Source organism: Schistocerca serialis, chromosome 5 (genome assembly GCF_023864345.2).
Source record: "Schistocerca serialis cubense isolate TAMUIC-IGC-003099 chromosome 5, iqSchSeri2.2, whole genome shotgun sequence".
Lineage (NCBI taxonomy): Eukaryota > Metazoa > Arthropoda > Insecta > Orthoptera > Acrididae > Schistocerca > Schistocerca serialis.
Window position 1 is genome coordinate 65226404 of NC_064642.1, and position 13161 is coordinate 65239564.

The 13161-nt window shown below is 43.2% G+C and overlaps 1 protein-coding gene across 1 annotated transcript in view; it reads left to right on the top strand.

The window, feature by feature from the left end:
- LOC126481079 (atrial natriuretic peptide receptor 1-like) overlaps nucleotides 1-13161 on the top strand; it is a 1220509-nt gene that overhangs the window by 481829 nt on the left and 725519 nt on the right. Inside the window, exon 3 of the mRNA XM_050104566.1 lies at nucleotides 5545-5659. Within this exon, the coding sequence (XP_049960523.1) occupies nucleotides 5545-5659 (115 nt within the window). The remainder of the gene's footprint in view (nucleotides 1-5544; nucleotides 5660-13161) is intronic.

A 13161-nucleotide genomic window follows, 5' to 3' on the forward strand; every position in this document is an offset into this window, starting at 1 on the left:
TGCTCAGAGCCATTTGAGCCATTTTACTTTCGGACGAAACGCACCAGAACAGCTGTCCAGCACCTCCCAGGATATTGTATTTCGAATCGCTGGAACAAGTCGGCACCGCAGGTTTAAAACTGTACACGTGTATTAAATGCAACGTAAGCATAATTTCCCGTTGCGCCGGCACCAATGAACGTGATAATGGGTGACCAGCGTGATGCTATGGGCAGTCGGGCGAGCTCCTGTGTAACTAGAAAAATATCTCAGTTCGTGAAATATTTCAATCAGAAAATTAAATTTTCCGAAAAATTCATGGTGAGCTTTTCTAAAACCTAGGAATACAAGTATACTCCCGAAACGTACGCTACAACAAGTAATTGCAATGCAACTGTTTTATGTTACGGCTGGCAGCAGTTGAAGACCTGACGTCATATGCTTACATGAATGTCCGAAAGAACAGACACAATTGATGACCTGCAGCCGTCTAGAACCAAATTAGAATTGTATATTAATACCTTCAGCTGCTTACGGGCGTTGATATATATCAACGGGGACAGGTAAAAATGTGTGCCCCGACCGGGGCTCTGCCATGTAAGCAGGAGATCCCGGGTTCGAGTCCCGGTCGGGACACACATTTTCACCTGTCCCCGTTGATATATATCATCCTCCGTCAGCAGCTGAAGGTATTACTATATAATTCTAACATGACGTCAAGTTCAGGAAGACTACCAACCTGTGCGGATATGTATCTAGCAGAACTAGGGAGCAAAGTCACACTGGTACAAGGACAGACGGTAATACTTGTTGTTTATATCAACTCTTATATTTTTATTGTTTTGCTTATAAGAAATAGTGTGTTAAAAACCTGAGTTTTAGAAAAGTGTTTTGTAACACATGATCTCTCATTCTAAGTTCATCATAAGTTTTCAGAAATTGAAACTTGTGGGCGCTGCAATCATAGACTGTGCGGCTGATCCCGGCGGAGGTTCGAGTCCTCCCTCGAGAATGGGTGTGTGTGTTTGTCCTTAGGATAATTTAGGTTAAGTAGTGTGTAAACTTAGGGACTGATGACCCTAGCAGTTAAGCCCCATACGATCTCACACACATTTGAACATTATTGAAACTTGTGATTTTTGTGGGAGGGAAAGGAGAGAGAGGGGGGGAAGGGGGTTGTATAGTTCAAGAGGTCTGTTCCGGCGCATAAGATTTTAGAATTTTAGCACTTATGTCATGCGAGGTCAGTGAAAAGAAATGTATTCAGCATTACTGTGCCTATTTGTCAACAACTGTTCCTGATAACGTTCACAACCATACCGTTGGTATTCACAAGATGCCTGCCGCGGCAAAGACGAAAGAGGAGATGGTTAGCTTCAACGTCGTAACGCCGAAGGAGGTGATAAATTTGATAAGGGACAGTCAAATGAAAGTGAGACAGATGGAAAAAAAGTAAGTAAACTGTTTTTTTTTTTTTTTTTTTTTTTTTAAGTAATCGCCGTAGTTGTTAATACAACTGTTCCACTGTGAGACAAGCGTACACTTCTTCTTCCGAACTGACTGTAAGGGCCCGTTTCTCCTTGACTTCCCGGAACACCGCGCCATACTAACGTACAGCGTTACGTGGACACTTTTCATGAACTAAGGCGCTCCATGAAGATGAAACACGTAGGAATGTTGACGGACAGCATGACTATGTTGCAGGATAATGCCTGTCCAGCTGCTGAAGTTTCGTTGGGGAACCCTGATGTATCCCCATAAAGTCCCGACACTTCCTCATGCGTTTCCCTTGTTTTCGAAACACTGAAGAAAGGCATTCGTGGTCATCTATTTGCTTCGGACGAAGAGGTGCACTCCTGGATACAACCATGAATCCGTAGGCAACAGGAAATAGTTTTCCATGAAGGCCTGACCGTCTTGTCTCAACGCAAAATAAATAATAAACAGTTCACTTACTTTTCTCTGTAAGTCTCGTTTTTGGACTTCCCCTTATAATATATGTCTATAAACAGCAGTTCTCCACATAGAAAATCTACGAACTGGCAAAAATTTGGGCATACACTCACTCCTCGTCACCGCCATTTCAACCCAACACAGCTGATACGGATTCAAATTAAAGGATACGATACAAGCAAGCATAGTAGAGTCAAGCTGTTATAAAAAACAGTATGTTTTAGGATGAGACAGAACAATAAATAACGACAGTGGCATTGTTATACAAGCATGTAATGCTATGTGGGTAATGTCAATAGAGTTTTTTCATTGTCACCGTAGAAAAGACGCACAGATGGTGCTTGGTTAAATTACATTTACGTAAGTTTTGCTGTTAATAAAAAGGCTGTCATCAGCAACTGAGTCTGAATGGTATTTATCACAGAACTAAATCTTGACCAAAAAATGTTCAAATGTGTGTGAAATCATATGGGACTTAACTGCTAAGGTCATCAGTCCCTGAGCTTACACACTACTTAACCTAAATTATCCTATGGACAAACACACATACACCCATGCCCGAGGGAGGACTCGAACATCCGCCGGGACCAGCCGCACAGTCCATGGCTGCAGCGCCCTAGACAACTCGGCTAATCCCGCGTGGCAATCTTGATCACACAAAAGAAATTCCTCTCCATGTTTGCATTGCATTTGATACACATTATTTCCATTCTTACAAATCGGTAAGATAAGTTCCCCCCCCCCCCTTCCCCCCTCGAATAACCGCATAATTTGTTTGTTATTTTACAAATAAATAGAATATTTGGTAAGAATACGTAATAACAGTTTAATTAAAAACCTATCGATAAATTTATCTCAATGAAACCAAACAAAGAGGTTTTCGCGCACAATCCGTGTGTCGCATTTCACTCGAAGTATCCCGTATTAGAGATTCCGGAATAGTTTCCCATTCGGATCTCCGGGAGGGGACTGCCAAGGGAGAGGTGACCATGAGAAAAAGATTGAATAACCATCGAAAGGATAACATTCTACGAGTCGGGGCGTGGAAAGTCAGAAGTTTGATCGTGGTAGGGAAGCTAGAAAATCTGAAAAGGGAAAGGCAAAGGCCCAGTCCAGATATAATAGAGGCCAGTGAAGTGAAATGGAAAGAAGCCAAGGATTTATGGGAGGAAGGGTATAGGGTAATATCAACAGCAGCAGAAAATGGTACAGCGCGGGTAGGTCTCGTTATGAATAGGAATGTATGGCAGCTGCCTCCGGATAGAGCGCCTCTGCACAGGCTTACATCAGCGTCCTCGATTGCAGAGGTGGATGACTTTGCCAAAACTGACCTGAAATGCTAGATCGTCGGCAAACGAGTTCGCCTGGACTGGGAGTAAACACCCCGTAACGTTAACCGCTGGAGAGCTATTGAGATTGATGTATTGTCTAACCGACAGCTTGCCTCATTATTATTGACAACCATGACACAAACTAATATCAATCTGCGTATAGAATATGTATACGATTGTTTGTTGTGTGAGTACCTCATAAGACGTCGCAGCGATGTTCGTGCTTCACATCTGTTAACTGAGCACACAAACATGTAGTTATACGTTGTAGACATGTTTTGCAAGGGATCATCCATCCTCGGCAGGCCAGTGAGCAAAGCAGTTGGTCTCATCGCACTATCGATCTGTTACCTGAGTTCACCTACTACGGCTACAAGTTGCGGATTTTGACGATGGAGAGAGCATTTATTTTACCACTTTGGCATCCCGGGATGGTACACAATGTTTTCCGTACCTCATAAGCAACTCTTCCTCTGCCCACCCTCTGCAACAGTTTTTAGTTGTAAACAGAAAGTATTTCACCACAAGGCAAAAGTCAGAAATGGTTTTAGCCATTCTCCTTACAGAAAGCGACTAGTTCTTTATCATATTGGGTGTCTCAGAAGAAATGATTTATATTCAGGGATACGAAACGAACGATCATTCGGAGCAAAATATTCTGGTAAACATGGTCTCTAAAAGGCATGCCTTAAAAGCTACGAGCACTGCATCTTCGGTACTATGAAACATATCTTTTAAAGCAAGCTGTTTGTTTTCGGAGGAGGTAGTATAGACTAAAACAAGAAAAAATTGCTTAGTAAACATGGGTTCTGAAATACATACCGTATGATTCATGAGCAGTTGTTGAGTAGAAGCGAAGTGTTTCGCTGTAGCACAGATGAACAAGTGCTCGTGGCTTTTAACGCATGCGCAGTAGAACCCGTGTTTACTGGACATTGATTTCTTGTTTTAGCTCTACTACCACCTCTCACAACATGCAAAGGAAGGAGCTTGCAGGAGAAAAAAATTTGTTCACAGTATCGAAGATGAAGAGATGCTCATATATCTGAAGGTACGCATATTAGAGGCCATGTTTTATACCCTTTTCCGCTTCGAATGTTCGTCCCTGTCATATCACTGAATACCGATCATTCGTCCTTGGACACATGCATTATTAATAAAGTATTGGGCGCTGTTGGAATCTACTACTAGGCATCGACGGTACAGTACAAAAATGTTACATGGTGAATGATTCCGTTCCAGCAACTATCACTATAACTCCTACACACGAAAAATCAAACAAAAGAAAATCCAGTACGGAATAATGACAATATTATGAAAAGGATAGTTGCAACTCAGCATATAGCTGAGATGCTGAGGCGCAGATAGGCACAACAAACAGCCTGTCAAACATAGCTTTCGGCCAAACAGGTCTTCATCAGAATTGGACAATACACACTCACACTCACACACACACACACACACACACACACACACACACACACACACACACAACTCACACACACATGGTCACAGGCTCTGGCTCCCTGGGCTAGGCTACCAGACACTGTGATCATGTGTGTGTGTGTGTGTGTGTGTGTGTGTGTGTGTGTGTGTGTGTGTGTGTGTGTGTGTTGATTTTTCGTGAGTGTGTGTGGTTCAAATGGCTCTGAGCACTATGGGACTCAACTGCTGAGGTCATTAGTCCCCTAGAACTTAGAACTAGTTAAACCTAACTAACCTAAGGACATCACAAACATCCATGCCCGAGGCAGGATTCGAACCTGCGACCGTAGCTGTCTTGCGGTTCCAGACTGCAGCGCCTTTAACCGCACGGCCACTTCGGCCGGCTGAGTGTGTGTGTATGTGTATGTGTGTGTGTGTGTGTGTGTGTGTGTGTGTATTGTCCAATTATAATGAAGGTCTGTTTGGCTGAAAGCTTTTGTTTGACAGACGTTTTGTTGCTCCTATCTGCGCCTCAGCATTTCTGCTATCAGCTGAGTAGCAACTATCCTTTTAGTAATATTTTTCTATACACGTAAGATAGAGAAGAAAAATTAGTATAGCAGTTGTCCATTTTATGCTTTACTAATTTTTATAGTACACCACAAAACATAATACTCCGTTTTTACTACTTTCTGTCACACGGAGTGGTGAAGTTAATGTACCGGAATCACCCTCCATACGAAGTTCCGAACCTGACCACAATGTATACCTTTGGCGTAACGTTGTGTTAATATTTGTGCCTGAGGTATTACGCTATTCCACGTACTCACCATGTGTGTGTCCGTATCTGTTGCAGTTGTGGTACTATGCGGCAACCCGAACACCGTGCGGGAGATCCTGCTGGCTGCGGATGAGCTGAACATGGTGGGAAGCGGGGAGTACGTCTTCTTCAACATCGAGCTGTTCAACAGGTGAGTCACGCTGGAACAGTAAAACCAGCCTATGTCAGGCTCTTCTCCGGCCAGCTTATCGTTCTACACCGAGTGTTCAGGAAGGAAGAGAAGGTCGAGCGTAACGTCCCATCGAAGATGAGGTCGTGTTGAAGAGCGATTCTCAACCCTTATAAAAAAATTCTGAGGTTGTTCGGGGATATTTTCTGAGTATTTTGGTATGAGGGACGCATGGTGTACGATGTTTCGTTACAGAGTAATAATGTATTTATTATTCATCTGGTTTGCTACTCAAATTCTGTGTTTCCTGAGAGGTTGCCGGAAATTTTCACTCTGCCTTTAATGTAATTTTACCTCTCAACTATGTGAAGGTTCTCCACGAAGAACATATGGTTCCGATTCACCGTTAAAGTTTCCTCTCCTTTCCCAAATTGAAGATTTGGAGTAGATTACCGACATGAACTAGACAAAGTTGCGTTAATTTGAAAGATTTGCGTTCGGCCATTGAGCCAAACAAAATTGTTACCTTGGTTTCCATAAAAATAGTATGGTAACAGTGGAAAGAACTATAATGTGCAGTCACCAAAATGTGGAACGTAAAGACGCAGATTAATGCACGGACCTTCACACAGATTACAACGTACTATGATGTGGTTGCCGTCGTTGCGAGAACACTGCATTCAGTGCATACGATATCCACATCGTCCAGCTCTTGTGTACTAAACGTAGCCACACTCTTGTGTATCTTTATTATCTTACAATTAACTCTACCCGAAAAGCAAACCCGAAACAGAACCGAGCAGTACTGAATACAAGCGTCATGGCTCAGAGTAAAGTGGGCAATTCTTTTGTGAACAGCAAGTGCTGTAAAATGATGCAACAAGTTCGTTATAATTAAAAATAGACACAGGCAGCGCATACCTTCTGCATTGACTGTGCCACATATCATTCCGTTGCAATACAGATACGAAGATAAACGACGGTGTGAGAAAACGAACTAAATCTAGATACTCTATAACGAACCATCGGAGGCCAGAGTTTCTTAATACCGAAATAGTCAGATAATATTGTTGACAACCCTCCGAAATTTTATCAGAGAGGTTCGCTTTTCCCCTGTAGAAGAAGTATAAGCTCAGGTCGAGAAGGTATGGGGTAGGAAATCATCAGCGTTCTTTTCAATGGAATCATCGTACGCTAACAATTGCACAACATTCACAGGCGTCGCAGTAATCAGAAAATTAATCGTAAGCTGAGTTGGCTGTACTAATCCAGTCTTCTGGAAGAGGCTGAGGAAGGAAAATCGGGGAACTTGAAACCAGCAATCACTCCAGCAAAACAAGGTGTCCTTCAACCGCAGGACAACTTAAATGTACGTTTGTATTATTATACACTCCGTCGAGCACCTAACATTCTATCGATCATATACAAGGTGTTCTAGAGCATATGTTTCTCTCTTTACAATACAAAATAATAAGTGGATGGAATATTTATTTAAGAAGTGAAACTTAAGGAACGCCACTATTTCTGCGGAGTTATGAATACAACTCATTAGTTAATTTCTAGAGTTACAGCAATTAGTTATAGCGGACAGTGTCCGATGCCCGACCTCCATTCTGTTTAGTACGCAAATTATGTTCTAAAAGCATTTAATATTTACTTGAGAGTGGTATGCACCATTTACATTTTACTCTTAGAAAATATCATTAAAAGTTAGTACTAAGAAACGGTTACTATCTAAGACCTTACGTGTATTGAATTTGAAAAATAGTTGCCAAAATCGGAGCCCTTCCAAAAATTAGCAAAATAGTACTGACCAAAAAGGGAAAAGGTATTAAATTAAAAAATACATAACCTAATTTCTAAGTAGCTGTAATATAACATCTTCCAGAACGTTACCCAATTTTTCTGATGTAGGATGCTGGGCTATAGGATGTTTCTGCAGGCTGTCTTTCTGTAAGTTTGGTTTTGTGATGTTTAAGAGAAAGACCAACCCACTTCTTCCTAGCAATTCCGTCTTTCCAAGGCTGTCATTTCAAGTAAGGCCAAAGAAGAAGCTTGCATAGCAAGACAATACTAAACTCGCTCTTCTTCAAGATCTTTACCCAAAATTATGGGTCTGTCTATTTTGTTTGTGCTGTTTCCTGTAATGTACCGTACCGAATATTGGGCAACCCCATCAAGCGTTGTTTTGGAACATTAAACAGTTTACTGGCCTTCTTCCAACCCATCTTTTTTTCTGAACTCCATCCATAGCTTTGGTCGGTTTAGAAGGCCTCCAGTTTTTTGATCAGCCATCACCATTATCCTCCTGAAATCTGCAATAGAATTCCGAGAGAATAAGAATATTTAAAAATATACTCTGAGTTCAGAAATGAAAAAGTTAGAGGTCCTGTTTAAGCAGTTCAAGGGGGTCCAGTTTTCGTAACTACTGCCTACAACTTGATAACCAAATGAATCTTTTAACAAACATCTACATGTAACGGTTTAATCATAAACATTCGTCTTAAACATTTCAACCCATGAACTCATATATGTTAAAAGGCTTACCTGCCAATATCTAGGAGAAATAGGGAAAAATTTAGCACAGTGTAAACATCTCTTTCATTTGAAGAACATCTAGCCGCGAAATGGTAAGTAACAAGTGAAGCCGCAGAAGTGCGCACCCCGCTCCAGAGTGGTTGAAGCTTAAACTAGTGCTTACACTTCGTACTACTAGAGTACAGGAGAATATAGGACCCAGATCCAGGTAGTCCACATTAGGGATGGGGGTATCAAATTCAGAACACTTCCCTCTAATCATTTAAACAGGACATTATTTTTTTATATCGTGTAACTGATGTGTTCAAACCTACTGTTTGCAAATCAAATCAAATTTTTATCAATTTTGGGTGGGGAGCTACAAAGTTATTTGCGTGGATTCAGCGTGCTGTCCATAATGGGCTGTGTTCACCTATATTCAGATGGATTTCCATTTCAGCGTGGTACACGAACAAGAGTCCATTTACCTGAATGCACAGCTCAGTGCACCTTATAAACGAGCTGCGAGCGAGATGTAAAGTTGCTGGTGTCATGAAACGATAACCTTCCCTACAGATGATAATACAGTCACTGTTGTTTGTAAAGTTTCTTTGTTAACCGAACTGTAACCGTTTTGAGCCACCTGTGCCGATTTCCTACATCACACAGTAGTGAAGCGTGGTGGCACAATAACGGGGCAACTAGAACTCCATTTGGGAGTAGTGAGACACAAATCATCGTCTGGTCATCTAGATTTAGTATTTCGATGGCTTTCCTGAATCAGTTCAGGTGAATTACTAGGTGCTTACTTTGAACAGACCACTGCCGTTTTCTTGCATAGTCCTCGACCAGTCTGAGTTTACGGTCCGCCTATAGTGACCTACGTACAACGGCACAGTACATTCTCGACTTCCTTGTTTTGTTTTCGCGATGTGGAGGGAGCGTTGCTCAGGACATTTATTCCTGCATCGTTCACAACTCACAGCGAACTAGCATCGGAATGCATTTGACTTTGATGCACTGTCTTATTTCAGAAAAGATGGGAGGATGGTGAACTTAGTGTTCAGAATTTATAGCCTATCAATTGTTGTTAGTAGCAATATGCGAGAGGCGTTCAATGAGTAATACAACAGTTTTTTTTCCCAGCCAGTTTCGGTTGAAAAAATGTCGAATTTGCTGAGGGACATTGTGGAATATTGTCGCTTCAGCCCCAATAGTTTCATGAAATTCCCACAGGTGGCGGCGCTGTAAGTAGCCTTCAAAATGGCGCCTGTAACGGAGCTACGTTCCAAGCAGAGACCTGTCATTGATTTCCTTTGGCGGAAAACCAGAGGCTCACAGTTATTGATAGACTCTTGCAGAGTGTCCACGGAGACTTGGCAGCGAACAAAGGCACGGTGAGTCGTTGCGCGAGGCGTCTGGTCACGCATACCTGTCCGATCTCCATCGTGCCGGACGGCCGCACACAGCCGTGACTCCTGCGGTGTTGGGACGTGCGGACACTCTCATTCGAGGTGATTGACGGATCACAATCAAACACCTGGCATCTCAACTGGACGTCGCAGTTGGTAGTGCTGACACTCACTCAGCCAGTCGGGGTACTCCCAGTTGTGTGCCCCGCTGGGTTCCTCTCTGCTTAACAGAACACCCTAAACAACTATCAAGGCCCACCTGTGCGGAACTGCTCCCCCCTACGAGGCTAATCGCAACAATCTTTTTTTTTGGAACATCGTCACAGGCGATGAAACATGGGTTCATCACCTCGAACCGGAAACGGAACGGCAGTCCATGGAGTGGCGCCACACCACCTGTTCTCCAAAGAACTCAGTTTGTAAAGTGATGCCGGGGTCTTCTGGGACTCTGAAGTCGTTATTCTGTTTGATGTCCTTTCTCATCGTGCAACGATAGACTTCGAAGTGTTTTGTGCTACCCTCAGAAAACTGAAGAAACCCCTTCAGTGTGTTGGTCACCACAGAAATGCAAACGAACCTTCCCTTCTCCATGAGAACGCAAGGCCTCACACAAATCTGCGCATCCGACAGGGGCTCACGAAACCTCATTACCCTCCCTAAAGCCCGGATCTCGCACCATCCGACTCCCATCTGTTTGACCCAGTGAAGGATGCCCTCCGCGGAAAGCAGTACGTGAATGAAGAGGAAGTTACAAAAGCCTGTGAGGGAGACGTAATAACATACTTTGATCCTGATTCCGTAGCTCTTTCAAAGTGAATGCCTAACTCAAGGCCGAACCGATGTTTATTACCTTTGCATTTCTGGCAGTGAATTTATCTTATTCGTGGAACTTAAGTACACTCATACAGTAATGAAATTTTACGCTGTAAGCTTCGTTGACTTGCGTGTGCAGTCATCACATCTTCATGAAAAGCAGTTACAGCCGTAATCGCATATACGAGGTGCAGCAATAAAGGAATGAGACTGATTCTCTTTGCAAGATGTGGCAACCCTGCAGGCTTGCATAGGCACAATATCTTTGTACTTGGTCTATAAGCTGCTTCTAGTCCAAGCAGCACATCGATGCAACTGCTCTGTCGTTAAGTTGTGCTGTAGTAAGTTAACACGTGTTTGCGTCTCTCGTCACGGAAATGGAACCGCATAATATTGCGCAACGGTATGCCATTTCTTTTTTGCGTTAAATTGGGTGAAAACGTGACGACAACTTACGGTAAGCTTCAGAAGGCTTTTGGAGAGTAGGTTATGTCAAGAGCTCGAGTTCTTCGTTGATATAAAATGTTTAGTGAAGGCAGAACGAATGTTGAAGATGAAGACCACAGTGCACGACCATCAACCTCACGGATGGATGTGAGCTAGGCCAGGCTACGTGAACTCGTACGATCTGATCGAAGATTATCCGTGAAAATGATTGCAGAAGAACTGAACATCTATCGAGAAACGGTTCATCTAATAATAACTGAAGATCTTGGTATGAGAAAGATTTGTGGAAAAATGGTCACCAAAAATCTCACACCACAACAGCAAGAAACACGGAAAAATGTGGCAGCCGATGTTTTAGAGCAAACGGATATCAACCCAGTATTGTTGAGCCGTGTTTTCACTGGTGATGAAAGTTGGTTTTTTCAGTACGATCCAGAGACAAAACGCCAAAAGTTCGCAATGGTGCTCAATGGGATCACCCAGGCCAATAAAAACTCCCATGTCAAAGTCAAAAGTGAAATTCATGTTTGTGTGCTTCTTTGATTCCAAGGGAATTGTTCATAAAGAGTGGGTGCCTCCTGGACAAACAGTTAACCAATATTACTAGAAAGAAATTTTAGAAAGACTTCGTAAAAGAGTTCTTCGTATCCGTGCCAACATTGCTGATAATTGGATTCTGTATCAAGATAATGCGCCATCCCATACTGCTCTGTCAGTACAGCAATTTTTAACCTCAAAACAAATTTCAGTACTACAACAGCCACCTTATTCACCAGATATCGCTCCGTGCGACTTTTTAATATTTCCAAGAGTCAAAACGGCGGTCAACGGACACCATTTTCAAATAACACAAGATGTCCAAAAAGCTGTGACGAGGGTCTTGGTGGCTATTACAGAAGACGAGCTCCAGAAATGTTACCAAGAATGGCAGATACGCTGGAAAAAATGTGTGCAATCGGCAGGGAACTACTTTGAAGGAGGCAACTCTAAACTTGACTAAAATGGTAAGCAACATTTTTTTCACATCAGTCTCATTACTTTATTATCGCACCTCGTAAATGTTGTGAAAAACCCGAAAAGGGGCACAGCAAAGTTTGCTGATTTTCCTGGTACGATTCTTTAAGAAGATCAGTTGAATGCATTACTTACTACATTATTGCTAACATTGTTTGCGCTTGAGTTAATATTTTCTACAGCAGACGTAACATAATCTCTGTGATGAACAGTCTTTTTAAGCCACTGACGCTTTCTCAGTTACTGCCGAGCTTCGTAAAGGCGTCAGCCCACTGAGATTCCCGTCCAGGGCCACTGGTGATTTTCTCCGACTGCCATGACATCGGCGCTTCTGTGACCCGTTTCTGGACAGCTATGACGGTTATTCATTTGTGGTGAGAAACCGCCCGTGGTCATTAGCATTGTGTGGACTCCGCCACTCACTGACCCACTGAGCGAGCTGAATGGCGCAAATCACCGGATGGCGCCATCGTCTGCGTGCTGTGAGCCGACTTAACGACTCTCCGCCGATACATCGCGCCTTTGATGTGCGGCCTATCAGCGATGGGCGCTGTCGACACACGGCCGCTGCAACAATTACCTGCCCTCTGTGGCGGCAACCGAAGCAGGAGAGAGGCTGCAACCTCTTGACATTTCCACCATATTAAGCGTGGCTGCGGCCGACATAGCAGACCAAGGAATCAGAGCGCCCAACACATATTCCTATCGCTAGTTATCTATGGCTCATCTCTCATTGGAAACTCCATTTAGGACACTTCATGCGCAGAACCTGTCAAAACTGTTTACTTGAACCTGCGAATTCATAAGAGACTATGACCCCAGTTTTCAATGCTCTGAAATATATCCGTTTATATGATACCTGAACAACGCAATCAGACAAGCTATGGATTATTTTTCGTAGCGACGAGGAACTTTCTCACAGGGCAACAGAATAGTTAAAGAGGCGGGGTGAGGGGGGGGGGGCTATTGACACACTAAACCAAGGCCGGCCGCAGTGGCCGAGCGGCTCTAGGCGCTACAGTCTGGAACCACGCGACCGCTACGGTCGCAGGTTCGAATCCTGCCTCGGGCATGGATGTGTGTGATGTCCTTAGGTTAGTTAGATTTAAGTAATTCTACGATCTAGGGGACTGATGACCTCAGCAGTTAAGTCCCATAGGGCTCAGAGCCATTCCAAACACTAAACCAACACAAAAATGAAACCCTAACCTACCAACAGATCTCAAGTAGCTAATCACGACCTGTGTGTAAGAATTACATCTCATAGATGTAATTCGAGCGATGCAAATGTCTCACTGCAACCACGTGCCTTGAAGTTCC